Source organism: Drosophila eugracilis, unplaced genomic scaffold (genome assembly GCF_018153835.1).
Source record: "Drosophila eugracilis isolate 14026-0451.02 unplaced genomic scaffold, ASM1815383v1 contig_2152, whole genome shotgun sequence".
Lineage (NCBI taxonomy): Eukaryota > Metazoa > Arthropoda > Insecta > Diptera > Drosophilidae > Drosophila > Drosophila eugracilis.
In genome coordinates, this window is record NW_024573036.1 from 1,404,706 (window position 1) to 1,420,198 (window position 15,493).

General features: G+C 46.1%; 1 protein-coding gene across 1 annotated transcript; it reads right to left on the reverse strand.

Annotated features, from left to right (window-relative positions):
- Positions 1-3,126: 3,126 nt before the first annotated feature.
- LOC108111231 (protein odd-skipped) lies at positions 3,127-5,489 on the reverse strand. The gene is given in 3 exon segments (XM_017220634.2): positions 3,127-4,061; positions 4,063-4,853; positions 5,064-5,489. Coding segments are annotated over 3 exon segments (1,173 nt in total). The 5' UTR covers positions 5,137-5,489; the 3' UTR covers positions 3,127-3,752.
- Positions 5,490-15,493: the final 10,004 nt, after the last annotated feature.

Below are 15,493 nucleotides of genomic sequence, written 5' to 3' on the forward strand. Positions count from 1 at the left end.
GGCGACGGCCATAAAAACGAACACCCAGCGAGCTCGAAATTGAACTCGACTCGAGTGCTCGTCGCTGGTTCTTAGTCAAGTATCTGAGTATCTCAGTATCTGGGCACCTAGGTATCGGGGTATCGGGGTAGCTGGGTAGCTGGGTAGCTGGGTGTATCTCCCCAACAATTTTAGTGTCGTCGCCTGTCTGCAGAGTGGAAGTAGACTTGTCAGCCGAGTTTTCCGAGTTCTTGCCCTAAGTAACTACGCGTGTAGTGCAATTAGGCTGCGACATTGTGACACATGCGACTACTGTGTGCCTCAGCCAACAGTCGTGCAACTATCAAGTGTTGCGCTGTTTGCCAGGGACGTGGCTGAAAGGGGGGCCTGAAATAATAGGGGGCTGATGGCAGTATTTGTGTCCTCTCAAGTGGGTTCGTTCGAGTACTTTTCATGCAAGTACTTCGATAAGACCCGCCATGAGTAATGGTTCTTTCTTTCCGTATTCTTAAATATTTATTATTTCATAGCCATTCGAAAGGGAAATGATTGATGTTCCCATCGATAGGAAAATGTATCCAATTAGTATTCCCAGCTTTTACTTACTCTAAGTGGCTGGCCTTTAAAGTCCGTGGTTTTATTTTCTATTAATCTGCACTATCTGAAGTGGAAAGTGGCGTGATTTATATTTATTGTAAGAAGTTTTCAAATCAGCGCTCTTAGAGTTCTGAGGAAGGGGTGATAGCTAAACGGTTATGTTGCTGAGTTAAACTTAAATAAAATACAAAGTTAACTCCTTGAAACTAACCCATTCACATCCTACCAGCTTTTCTCTAAAAGCATTCCCTGCCTGTTGAAGTGGCAAAACGATGGCTGTGGCTATGGGCCAAAAGGCGTTGCGATGTCGGCATATCAAAAACCACTTCCAGAGCTGACAATCTAGACAATGTACAATTACGAGAGACAAGTTTTGTTTTGTCTGCGTTTTCTATTTTTCCTATATGAGCATATATATAGTTTTGGGCTTGGCTCACTCGACAAGTCTTGAATGGTTTTAGGTGGTTTTGAAGTTATGTTACTGCGGTAATGCTGTCATCATCATCTATGAGTGTTTCTGTCAACGGCCATTTTAAGCGTGTCCTCGATTCGATTCGATTCCAAATTGATTTGCAACGTTTTAATTGAACACCTCGGCTGTTGACCAGCTCACAGCTTCATTTCTGGGTTACTGGGTGGTCCCAACAGCCAGTGGACAAGGCCAAGTGCGAACGTGTCCGGGACAATGGAGATGACCCTATCTCAATCCCGTGTGTCCTTTTCCCCCGGGCATCTCATTAAAATTGCATGCTCGGTAGGAACAGAAAATAGGAGGAGACTGCCCCTGCGGCAGTAAATGGCTCACTTTTGGCAGGCGACTTTCCAGCACGTCCTGCCACTAGAATTTACAATGGCAGGACATCCACAGGATACGAGCTACATGCCACCCTAGTTGCGGAACCGATGCGTTTAATTGTGGCCCAAAAGGGACGCACAACCCCATGCGGACACATATCAATCTGGTCGGGATAACTCGCCCTCCCGCTGCCACTTTCACAAAATATTTTGGTTGTACGCAGTGCAATTATGGACAAGGTGTGTCGAAATGCCAGGACACCTAAATTCTCAACCCAGACCCGAGACTGCCTGCGGTGAAGTGTTGCAAAACAGGGAACACTAGTCCTACGGTTGACCACCCGACCAAGTTGGAGAGATAAGACTAGGTTTAGGGTTTGGCCAAAGCCAGCAGGACACGCCAAGGGGGCGCGCCCGGGATACTTGTCAAAAATAAATCCAGCCAAAAAAGGAATCTCTATGTAGACATCAATTGGCGAATACGTTTGCACTTTTCAGTCCCGAAGACAAAGCAAAATCAAAGCCAAGACAATGAGAGGGCCAAAATCAATTGTGCATGGCCATAAGGCCCGAGAGTATGTCATCAAGGTGGAGGTGATGTAAATGGTAATGGAAATGGAAATCGAGCAGCAAATGAGGCAGATGTAGACCCTTGATGCGGGCTCTCTCACCCCAGGGTGACCAAGACGACCTTAGGCCTCAATTAAAGACAATCCAATGGTCGATTTTGAGACAAAGATCACAATCTAGAACTGACAGTTCCGAGTAAGGAGCGTGCTAAGTGAAATGGAGTTGGCAAAAGAAAAATCTAGAGAATTTCTTCTCCCCATTAAGGAAAACCTCATACCTTCCGCAAGACATTTGGCACGTTCCCGAATTTCAAAAGAAGCCACAATGGAAACTAAGCCAAAACTGAAGACCAAACTGAAACACTGGCCATAAATATTTGGACCACACCTTAAAGTTAAACAATAACCGAAACCGAAATCGAAACCAAGTCAAGACAAAACCATAGCAAAACTGACATCAAACTCAATTCGACTCGATTTCATAAATTAACTTATGGGACAGTTTGCATATTTTGGTGGCGAGACTTCTGCTTACTTAATCGGCAACCTGAAAACTAATAGAGCTGCTTAAAGATGCGCCAATCGGGATCTGCATAAAAACTGAGTTATACGCCAATGGTTAATAAACTTTGACAGCTGCTGTTTGATGGTTCCACTTATATGGCTTTACGGATCGGGCCCAGTGAGTTATGTTTCCAGCATGAGAAATGCTAAAAGTCAGGAAGGTGTGGGAGTTGCTCATCGGATAAAGAAGATGTTTATAGTGATTAAAATCAGATCAAAACCACTCAATCTGATTTGGATTTGAATAAATAGTTAAAAGTTATTTGCCTTCCCAAATCTTTTCCACAAAGTGATATTTACAGCACCGTAAAGATTGCTTAATCAGTTCAGAAGGTGCCTGGAATTTGATGATGAATCAAGGCGTAGCTTCCATTATCAAACACCTGAAAACCACAAAATCCCCCTCGACGATAAAAAACTTATGAAATTTCAGTTGAAAATTACTTTCCTTGCATATATATTTAAGTATTTTTAGTGATAACTCCATATCAGTGCGAATATTTTACAGACTACAGCTATAGGCGATAATGAGATCGTTGTATCTTTGTGCTTAGTCACAGTTGCTAGAGCGACAATCAAGTTGTTAAGTCTAAGTAAGTAAGCAATCATGACACTCGCCGGGTTTAACATTACACAATCGACCGATTGATTTATTCAAGCATTACTTAAGCTAGTAATTAAACAGTCTTTTAATAACCAAAGCGGGTTTGAGGTTTGTTTGATTGAACATTGAACTATTGTAACATAACATTTGGTTTACTCCATAAGCACTACGAACTGAATGGGCTACTACGACTATAAGGTACAATAATATATAGTTTAAGCTATAGTTAAAGTTACTTATACATTATTTATTAGGTTTATAGTTTACAGTTGTGTGTTTTGGAATTGTTTTGTAGGAGGCTTGTGCTTGCAATACTTTCTTTAGACTTCTCATCAGATTTCCTCTGCTATTTGACTTTGGCATTTGGTTAACGCAATAGGGTTGGCTATATTTCCGGGTTATATAGAACCGATTGCACGGAGGATGACTCTTCTGCTCACTGGGTTGCGATTGCGATTGCGATGGCGTTGGCGATGGCGGATTGCTGGCGAGGTTTTCCCACTTCTACCTTTGGCCAGAACCTGAGCTGGACTCGGTTGATTTTCCATTCCAGGCATTTCCCATGCCTGGCGGCTGTCCAGCTCTCTGAATCTCTTCTTGAATCTCTCAACAGAAACCAGATTTCAGTTCGGCTGTCCTTCAATCTATCTGCTCATGATCTCGTCGATGGTGAAACCCAGCGTTCGCTTGGGCTTCTCGGAGGTGGAGGACGAGGAGGATAGATCCAGGACGGGCAGATGCTGTACCAAGTTCTCAGGTTGAGGCGAGCTCAATGCCTGGCTTGGTACGGAGTGGGAAGTGGCTGGCGGGGAGGCCACTTCCTTGGTGCTCTGCTCGCTGTGGCTCTGGAGGTGGCTCTTGAGGTTGGCCCGCTGGTTGAAGCTCCTCTGGCAGATGGGGCACTTGTGGGGTCCCTCCTCCAGATGAGTAACCTTGTGGACGGCCAGGGTGCGGAGACTGGCAGAAGCCTTTGCCGCAATCGCTGCACTTGAAGGGCTTGTCCTTGGAGTGGATGTACCGGTGGTCCCTCAGATGGTCCTGTCGCCGGAAGGCCTTGCCGCAAATGTCGCAGGAGTAGGGCCTCTCGTCCGTGTGGGTCCTTTCGTGGATCAGGAGGTTGTAGGACTTGGTGAACTGCCGGTTGCAGTACTTGCAGATGAACTGCTTCTTTGGGCGACTGGTGCCAGTTGCTCCGCTGGGTCCACCAGTGGCACCACCGGCTCCCAGCTTCAGGGTTGGCATGGATCCGAAGTGACGACCAACCACAGCGGCGTGCAGGGTATGGATGCCAGCGGGATAGGGACGCACATGGTGAGGATGTGGGTGCGGGTGGTGCGGAAGTCCATGGTGGTGGTGGTGATGCGGATGTTGCTGCTGCTGCTGTTGCTGCTGCTGGTAGATGGCTGCGTTGCGGATCCAGTGGTTCATCAGCTGCTGATGCACGGCCACGGGGTCGGCGGTGGCTCCGGGATAAACTGGATATTGCTGGGGTGCCTGATGCTGCTGCTGCTGTTGCATCTGCAACCACAGGCGATGTTGCTGCTGCTGTTGCTGCTGCTGCTGATGCTGCTGCTGGTAGTGGGCCATGTGTCGCATGTGGAGCTGAGTGGCCACGGCCTCCTCGCTTATCGCGGGATGTGCTCTCCTCAGGGGCTCCTCGGTGGGCGTATGCGGGGGTGTCAGCATGGGGGAGAGACTCGTCTCGCGCTCCTCCTTGATCACTATGAAATCCTCCTCAGCAAAGTCTAAAAGAGAGTAAAGAAGAAGTTAGTTAGTTAAGTTTTAATATAAGTTATTGTTATTTAATTTTAAAATTAAGACTAGCTAAAAGTTTATTTGTTATAACAACAAGAACTAAAGTTGGAAAGTGATTTTCCTTTAACTGAGTCTTGGCAGCTGGTAATCCATTTAGCCGTCGGCATTCCTAACTCGTTCTTAACTCGTTTTGAACCCACCTTGTTCTCTGCTTAAGTTGAGCTCGTCATCCACGGTTATGTTGCTGATGGGCGAGGCCGATGTGGAAGACATTATACTGTCTTTTTTGGCCGTTCTTGATTTATTTGGTTTTTGGTTAGACGGTTAGGGAACTGCGCGGTTCACTTTGGTTTAGCACTTGTGTATCTGTATCTGTATCTCTATCTGTAGCTGTATCTATATCTTTATTCAGCTGACTGAGCGTTCTTTTCGATGCGACGTGCCACCGACAACGTCTCGACACAAACTGAATTCGTTGGCCGTTCGCCGCTCTCCGACTCAAACGGTTGAAAATCGAAACGAAACGAAACGAGTGGAGTGTATATCCCTGTCTCTTTCCGCCTTTGAGTGACTTGTTGTTGCTGCTGTTGCTGTTGCTGCTGCCGCTGAGCGATGTTGCTGTTGGGAGTAGCGCTCGTTAATAACTGACTGCAACTGCCGGAGTGGCGACCCGTTTTTGAACCGGCCGAGAAGTGCGGAGGAGGGCGACCAGGGTGACGAGCGGCCCGACCAACGGCAGCTGCCTGTGGCGGGGTTGAAGTTATTTGGAAATGGTAGATAGGTCCACGCCTACCTGCTGCTCTCGGATTGGCCCTCATAGCATTCGGTATCTGTATCTGGTGGATGTGGATGTGGACGTGTCTCTGGCTTTTTCCGTTTGAGCAGTAAACAAGCGGAAACCGTTTGCCTGACGGTCGCAAGCCTGGGATATTGTTGGTGTTGCTGTTGCTGCCGCTGCTGCTGATGTTGCTGCCGTAGTTGCTGCTGCTGTTGCTGCTGCTGATGTAGCTGTAGCTGCCGCTGTTGCTGCTGCTGCTGCTGCTGATGGCAGGCAGCCATCGCTAAAGTCCAGCCCGCATCCCAATCCCAATCCCTGAACGCATCCCTCCCAGGCGCATGTGCCATCGTCAGCAGCAGTACCAGCAGCAGCTGCACGAAGGTCCTGGGTGATGGGTCCTGGGTGCTGGCATGTCCTTTCCATCTCCATTCCCCGCTAGCTCTCGTCCTCGTGCCTTTTTAATGTCGTGCTGTCTGCGCCCCGGGATATTGTAATCTATTGTCCCCGCCCGTGTTTGTGTTTGTGCCTGATTCGTTTTCACTTAAATTTTAATTTGCAACACAAATCAGTTTTTTATTCCCCATTTCGGTTTACACTTTAATCTGGAATTCAATTAGCCGCTTCAAAGTGATGGCCGTAAAAGTTCTCAGTGGGCGGAGATGGCCGTTTGTAGCGAAAATTGATTGGTTTTTAAAAGGGTTTCCGGCAGGATATGCTGGCCATATTTTACAGCAAATTAACATTATGTTTGACGTATTGCTAATGCAATTTGGAGGGTAATTCAAAGAGGTAATTTGGTCATGGAAAATGGGAAATTTCATTTTTACAAATATGGGATTGGGGTTTGAAAAACTATCATGGAAAGGTAGGTTTAAAACTACATTTTGACCCCGGAATATATTATACAAAATTCCGAAATAGATTTTTAGAAGTTCCTCGTTATACAATTGCACCGCAGTGAACTTTCACCATTTCCACCTGAGCTGCCACTCGGGCTTGTCAAATCACCTTTAATGAGTTTCGCATTCGAAGTGCTTCATGCTACTCACTTGGGTAATTATTTAATAAGATGTAATTGAATCGAGGCGAGACAGGCAGGTGCACTTTATGGGCACTTTTCTTAAACTGTCTGGAAGGAAACTACTCGAGATTAAAAAGATATTGTATAACAGTGCTAGGTCCTGGTTTTTATAGAGGGAAGGAAAACTCACAATTTATATCTCGAGTGGAGTTGCGTATTAAACATTTCATAATTCCACAATAATTGGGAAAGTTATATTTATTATTGAGACACTTCAGACATTTCACATGCTCTTTCCCTGCTTCCGTATGGAATACCATTCTCCTGATGGATTTTCCGCAAATTAAAAAATATTTCACAATTTTCCCAAAACAAGGATAATGCACATCCCATTATCCTGCTTCCGAATCCCGTACATTCCCATGACTTTGACTTGTCGACTCTGCTGGTGAAGCATTTCCGCAATGGATCTGCGGCTAATCCTTTAACTTGGCAAAACAAGAAACATTCCCATTGATTGGTTTTACCAAGTCAGGGATTCGGGATGCAGGATGTGAGGGACTCGAGACTAAGCCCATTGCGACCCACTCCGTCAGAAACGGTCCTTTGCCAGATTGACTTTGGGTGATTAAATTAAGCAATATTTACCCAACAATTAGTATAAACTTTCCCAAGCGGTGGCGGGCGAAAGATCAAACAGGCTGAATCAATAGGTAAAGGTATCCTGCAGTAAGGATTTTCCCAGAGTGCGTGTGTCTGGGATTCTGTGTTGGCCAGATTGGATCCGTTCGATCCGCTCAAACATCGAATATACCGGCGGTTCGTCAGCGGCTGACAGCTTTAGCCTCGGCGTTTGGCAATTGTCGCCGCTGTTGACAGTTGACAAACAGGCGGCGAACTTTTCCATTTCAAAGTGAGGGACTGCGACTCCGCCCACCCTTTCGTTTCCTTTCCTTTTCCCAGTCGCGAGCGGTAATTAACATCATGTCATAAGTGTACAAAGGCAAATAAATAAATAAATAGATAAACACGGCGGAGTGGAGACACATGAAAGACACAGGCCGATTGTTTCCCAGCTCATGATATATGGCATCGCACTGGCTGACTTCCTGCTACATCCATTTGTTGTTGATACTAATATTATTGCTATTATTGTTGTTGCTCTTGTCAACACATGGCCGAAAGGATTAGCCCTCTCGGGGGAAACACATGTCCCGGTATTTGCATGTGGAAAACGCGAGATTCTCCAAACGCTCGGAAACGGAAAGGAAGGAAACCGAAGGCTACGGAAATCAACGAAAGCAGGAAAGATGGCCATAAAAAAGATGGGAAGACCTGGAACTACGAGCCAAGGACCTGCACCAATAAAGAAGTCATTGGCTCGGCCATAAAACCATAAAAAACTATAAAACTCTCGGCCTGCTCGACATTAGTAGCCTGGCATTGTTCTTAAAGGTCCTCCTCTGCGAAAAAATATCCAAGTACAAAAATGTAGAGCGTAAAAAATATAACAACGAGAGCAAAAAATCACAAAATCACAAAATCATCATAAACCGAAAATGACAACTTACTTAGTCGCTTCTTTGGCATCATAAAACGCCCAAAGACACTTCGCAGAAGACCCTCGGTTCTTGACTCTCGGCTCGGTGGACTCTGACCCGGTTTTTAGCAATGTTCCTCTTGTTTTTTGGTTGCTCTCTTTGTCTGCTTTTTTTGGGCCATGCATATTTTATGGTATTTTTTCGTGTTTCCACGAATAAAATTAGATTTTTTAGAGCAGAAATGTCAGAGTCGCAGTCGCGGAGTCATAGGCAATAATTGTAAAATGACTTTTTAGTGGGCCATATGCCAGAGGTTTTCATTTTCCACCAAAATCACTTTTTGTTGCCATTGGAAAAGATATGGAAAATAAAGAGCCCTACTTTTTGGGAATCTCTATCTATCTGATGACCTTCACTTGCAGGAAAATCTATTACTTCTTCCTGCGAATCGAAGTTGGGTAAGCTACTGAAGGAAGTTAATAAAGATTTACTTTGGTTTCTAGAACTAAGTTTTCTATTCACCATTTTCAGCCATTTTCTTTTTCTGTGTTAAAAAACCATCAGCAGGAACAATTTTATATAATTTCCCCCCGGGGAAGGAGGGGTTAAAATACAGCACAATTTTCCCAGGCACCAAGCTAAGATGGAAGAGGGCCAAAAGCCTCGGCTCAAGGCTTCGTTCGAAAGCAATTTGCAATTTCATGGCAAAAACCGACCGAGTATAGTAACGGCGATGAGGCAGAGGAAAAAACAATTTCAGTTATTGGAAATGCTTCCAACGAACTGGGCAACAACAACAACAACAGGGAAAACAACCAACTCGCAACCTCGATTTCCCTGGCAAAACGCCAAAAAGTCGCTAAAATTGTTCCACAGCAGTCCTTGGGATTCGCATGATAATTAGGTAAATCTGTATATGGGATCGGGATCTCTTTCCCTCGCGGATGTCCAGAAGGGATGTGCAGAAGTCAAGGCTGCCGAGAGACGGGTGCATGCGGCATTGTTGCGATTTGAATTGCTTGCGAAAAGTATCTAAACACACCATAAACGCGTCACGCCCGCGACTCCGCGAATCGTAAACCCAAGGACATCTTGGCCATAAGTTGGCACGACCAAAACCAAAACATTCGGCTCGACCCCGAAACCCTCTCCGCTCTTGAGGAAAAGGGGTGTACCCTTTACTAGCGTAATTAAAGGGGTGTGGACGGGTAGGTGCCCAGGTAGCCGATACCATCTTGGGATTGTCGTAGGGGTCGTAAAACCATATTCCCTCTTCTTGTCCTGGAACCCTAGCCCTAACCCTAAACGTTGCCCTGAACTGGACTTTGGCTTCGGGGCCATTGTGTGTCGCCTTGCGGTGGGCGCGACGCACTTTTACTCCTTCCAAAAGGAGGAATATTCCTTCGCTCACGCACGACCATCGTACCTGGAAGACCAGCGCGCTAACAAAAGGAGTAGCCCAAGGATTAGTGAACTTGGAAGGGCATCCTTCGACGCGAGAATCTGCACATTTCATATGCGAGTGTGTGTGGCCTCGTCTGGGTTCCTCGGCCCATTTCGGGTGTAGCGAATCCAGGAAGGGTTAGTCCGCAGAAGGGTTGCACTTTATTTGGCAAAATAATTAGATTGATCCGGAGGGCAGTTGACTTCTCTGGTCATATTAGTGCTGCGAGAGGCAACTCCCCCACAACAAGCCTGCGATTTCCTGTAGCGAATCCAAAGGGTTTAGGGCTGAGTTCGGTTTGGGCGAGCAACTCCCCGAAAGGATTGCGTTCTATTTGCCAAAATAATTAGATTAATCCTTTCACAAGCCGGTGAGCTTGGTAAGAGGAAAATGAGTTCAGATGATTGCCAGGAAGAGTGTTATGAGAAGTTCAAAGGGGTGAAGGCAAAACACTTTACTGTTATCATTTGAAGAAAGGTAAGAAGGACTTTGAGCTCTGACTTCGACTGAGCTATTTACTTTTTCTGAGTCAGATATACTTTCTCTTTAAACAGGCATTAAATATTGTTTTCTACAATCGTATCTTCTCTAACTCAAGAATTAAATACGTGGTTTCTGTCAACTTTATTCCGCCCTCGTGATTTCCACCCAAAAAAGTGACTCACCACCCGAAACTCCTCCCCCTTTCGATGTCGGCGCTTTGTGGGATGTCAGCTACCTTAAAGCACCTCGTTCCGCGGGTGGCTTATCGATCGAGCGTCAGTAACCATCATGCCCCCATATCATCCTCTATCCCCACCATGATTGCGTCGGAGCTGTTTGCCGTATGGTAATAAACGGAGCGGAGCCCGAGCCAGAGCCAACCCCGGTATTGTGATAAGAGCCTCGAAAATGTCGCAAAAACAGAATGAGTTGGTAGAAATCTAATAATAAAAAAACGGCACGAGGGGCGACAACACCTTTACGATGGCCAGCAGTGGGAGCGAGGGAGATGGGCCGATGCAGAGCGAGAGGGACGGGTGACCAGCCAGAGACTTTGATTTTAGCCGCCGCGCTTGTCATAAACATCGGCCGACTTTCATATTTCGCCGGCTGTTTCCCTCCTTTTCCATTTATTTTCCTTTTATGCTTTATTTGCGTTTGTGATTTAGCAATATGGCGGACGGCTCGGCGGATGGTGGTTAACTTATCCGGTGGTTCGGTGGTTGGGTTCCCAGTTCCATGGCCTCTCTGTCGGCAGCCCCCAAAGTCAACCGCCAGCCGCCAATCAAAATGCTTACCCAGAATTAACCCATTGAGGGATTTGATTGAGCGATTGGAGGGAGGGTTGGGCCTCTGCCATTGAACTGACAATGATTTTGGAATGGAAAAGTTTGGAAAAGTATCAAGGGAAAGGCCAAGGATTGTCTTAATGTGAATAATAATAATTTGTAATATTATTTTAAATCCATTCTAGTTAGGTGTTAAATTATGATTTACTGAAACTGCACTTAACTCTTAAACCTCAAGCCACCATTTTCCGTTTCCATTCAGCCCACCAAGGGTTAAGAGTCGACTTGACTTTGTCTTCCTTTCGAAACGATGCTTTGATTAATTAATAATGGAATGGCAAGAGTTCACCCGGGGATCAGATCAGCTGGGGTGCCAGCACGGAGGACTAATTGAAATGGCATAAATGGGCTCACCCGAGGTTCCTATTCAGATAGTTCGATCTTTTCAATTAGCCCAAAGAAACACCTGGGGAGAGAGTTCGCGCTTTGGGCTCGACCCACGTCTAATTACGCGGAGTATTAATGAAGGGCGAGACCTTTGATCTGGCGATCGGCTGATGGCCACCCATTGATAGATAATCATGCGGACTGATAAACCCCACATCGCCGGTCATGTAATCCAAGACAAGTGTGTAATTAATAATGCTCCAAGGGCCGCGCATCTCGCTTTTCGATGATTTCCAGTGAAGATCTCTCGTAAAGTATTCAAATTACGGGGCGACGAAAAGTGTGAAAATGCGTTTTGGACGACACGAAAGGTCGCACCCCTGACATTACGTGATTTATGATGCCAAAACATGTGCGACCCACAAAAAACAAGGTCCATAGCTCCATGCCAGATGCATATCCAACTCCTGCAGTCCAGGATAGTGATCCCTATCCCTATACCTCTCCCTATCCCAACACCGATCCTTCAGCGCCACTTGCGGGAGTGTCAAGTGTTTGTTTGCTCCGATTACATGCTATGTTGGCTATTTCGATCCGGCTATTAGAGGGCTGTGTTTACAGTGCGGCGCTATCCATAAATTACTGGATTTTCTCAATGATCTGTACCGGAGAAAGCAGATCTCCAGTTTGTAACCCGATGCGGAATTTCAATTTCTGAAAACTCTCCACACCCCCAAGTTTGTTTACATTCTCCCTGAGACTAATTGTCGACATTGTATTCCTCTGGCAGAGACTTTCAGGCGCACTGGCCAAAAGTGCTTCCATTTCCAACTAAGTATTTGGAATTTATTGGTCAGATCCCTGGTTATAGGCCTCGTGTGTGTGGTCCATAATCGCATTTCCATTTGCATCTCAAGTGTGTTTTTGGGGGAGTGTTGCCGTTGCCATTGCCGTTGCAGTTTCGCAGTTGCCTTTTTACGACTACTTAAGGCTAATGCCTGGTTCGGGGAATCTGGAGATTCGAATACGGTAGTAAATAGTTGCAGCACTCAAGTGGCTGCCCGTGGAGTTCCAGCTATGGGTCTTAACCCACTACCGAACCACACTCCTTAAAATTTACAAATTCCAAACCTGCTTATCAGTTCAGTTTTGTTTGGTTTCGTTTTGACAGGCCTGCGAAGGAGCCATGTTAGGCACCACTCTTGTGGTTGTTACATAACAACGAAGCCACTAAACTAGGAGCGGGAAGTTTCAGATATCGCAGCCATCGATTCCCGGGAGTGCCAGTCGGGATCATAAAAAACTTAAGTACAAAAGGCCTTTTTACAGGAAAACCTAGAGGTTCTCCATTTAGTTTCTTTTGCTATCTATTCATTCAGATTTTATTAGATGTTAAACATACTTTTATTGGCTAACATATGAAGTATATTTGTAGGGGACTTAGTTGTGATAGGAAGAGGAAAGTCTGCTTGAGAAATGCTTGCTAAAGATAGCCTGAAACCTTGAACCTTAACTTGGTCTTCATTTTCAAACTGCCTTCAATTGCCTTCAAACCATTAAACCCCTTAAGAAACGCCCTTCTTTAATGTCTTAATTTGAGTCTTCAGGAACTCCCCTGCCAATACATTGAGTGATTAAACTAATCGAACTTAGTTTCACGGTTAACCCCAGACTGCCCGCTCCGTCACCTTGGACCACACACAGCCCACATCCTGCAGGTTGTGTCCAGCAGGTTATCCTGCAGGTCCTGCTGCTAATAATTATCTGTTTGCCAAATACTCTGGGACAACTTTATCCGAGGAACTGGCCATCTCAGCTTATCTCGTCCCATCCATCCAATTGCAATTATATGCTAGTGACCTTGAATCACTGCTGGGGAACCGAGGTTAGCCCAACTATCAGAGTTTTGGGTTTCGGAACTGGCATATCGAATCCGAAGGAATGATCCGTGCTCTGAAGTGGAATCTCTGCGACTAATGCTGTGATTAGCATCTGCGTTGACAAACACAGTGAGCGGTCCCAAGGCGAAGATCCTGCGTTTCAGTTTCTTGAGTTTTTCACGTCTTCAGAGCAGGGAACGGAGACCTGGAACATGGAACCCCACCCAAGATGAATAATTATGGGTGATCTTTATGCTAGCACCGGCTCCTTGCTGGGACCGTTAATGCTCAAGTTGAGTCGCGGGGTTCCAGGGGTTTTACGGGGTACGGGTATGGGTTCCGGGGCTCGGGCTCGGGCTCGGGAGGGTTACCTGCGGCGTTTCCTTTGGCATTCCTGAAATTTCCTTCCTTCACCTTCAATTGATGCGCTCGAGTCGCGCTTTGTTAGCAGATATATTCACGCGTATTCCGCCGAAACTCGCTAATGGTCACAGCAAGTCGTCCGATGCGATACGATCCGAACCGAGCAGATCCGAGCCGAGACCATGTTTCACCTTGGTCCCCGCCTGTGTTATTAATGATGGAAATTTGAAAATACAGAAGGTTCAATAATTGCAACATCATTGGGTCTTCGATTTCTCAACCTTCGGCTGACTTTTGTCCCCGGCCGTAAACAAATTGCCAGGCATTTCGCCACATTTTCCGTGTCCCTATATCAGCTAACTATATCCCGGGCCAGAAACACACGCGCGTCCCTGAGCATCTCACCCGAGAGATATATATCCGCATCTCGAAAATATGCCTTTATGGACTCCATGGCCTACCTACTATCTACGATCCGGAGAGATCCGATCGGCAGCACTGCGTTTATATTGCAGCAATTTCGAATCAATTGAATAGTTTCCACGAATGCACACAAAGGCCATAAAACGCGTCGCGTGGTGAAGGCGCAGATACAGATACGCAAACTATGAGATATTGCAACCGGGGAAGGACAAACTTCTGCTTTTTCAGCATCACCTTCACTTGCCCGTTGGCTGTTGCTCGTTGCCTGTTTGCCTGCTTTATTGGCCTTTTTGTCATCGTAATTCACGTGTAAAACATGCCGAATGCCCCTTCCCTTTTGGCCATTTCCCCTCAATAGTCTCTACCCTCTACAGTCTACCAAAACCGGACTCGAAGATTGCGCGTGCGCACCTCTCCATTTGTTTACATTGCGCGCACGCCCTTCCTCGGGGACTCAGGACTTCCTTTTTAGAGGCGTACGCCCGGAATTCGGAATTCGGAATCAAGTAATGGGCAAACAAATGTTGGGTGACGGTCCCATTGTCGATTCCCCTGAATTCTCGGCGCACGAATCAAGTTCTTTTAACACTTGCCAGCGAAACTAAAATGGTAAGGGTGATGGCTACATTACTATAATGATATATAATATCACTTTCAGCTTATATATTTCTTCATTCATTAGGTTGATTATTCCATAAGCATTGAATTTCGTTTTAAAAAAGTTGAAAAATCACAGCAAACCCTCTTAAAGATTACCACAATCACTATCAACCAACATTCCACAATCTCCTAGTTCAGTGCACAACTTTGATTAGAGGCTATTCAAATGGTTGCTTATCACCTGCAATCACAGCCCTCGAGTGGGTGGACAAGTTGCAGTTAAGCTCCCGTCTGCATGTTTGTTGCCGTTAAGCTCCCGACCAGAAGAGCTTCTTCAAGAACAAACCCCACGATAAGCTATCGACGATTGTCTGCCTGTGGAGCAGCTTATATCAGCTGAAAACCCTCGACGAGCTACCACAAGTGGGACCCAAGCCCAAAACCAAAACCAAAAACCCAACCTAAACCCAATTCAAGTAGCTCGTGCAGTTCACCTTAATGCGCCCCTCGGCAGCGGCATTCAACGTTCAACATTCGGCACTCGACGGGGGACAGGAAACTGCAGCTCCAAGTGACCGCCACTGCAACTGCATTTCGGACTCGAGATTGGCTAGTTATCTGCTGTCAGTCCATGGCCGTCGGTCCTCCTCAGTTCCTCCGTCCAGCAGATAGCTACCCGTCATTGTCCGGAGGCACGAGTTCGACCAGTTGCTATGGAAAGGTGTGCACTGAGAGAAAGTAGAGGTGTTTCCCACTTCTATAATAAGAAATGTTTTTGGAAATTATTTTAAATTTATAACATTATTTTTCCCAGTGCATTGTTTGCCTTTGACCGGACGTTAATTGGATCACTGCTGGACCCCAGTAGGACCTACTCCCGGTCCCAATCTTGGCAGCTGTCTGCTGGCCGACGCCCGCTGGG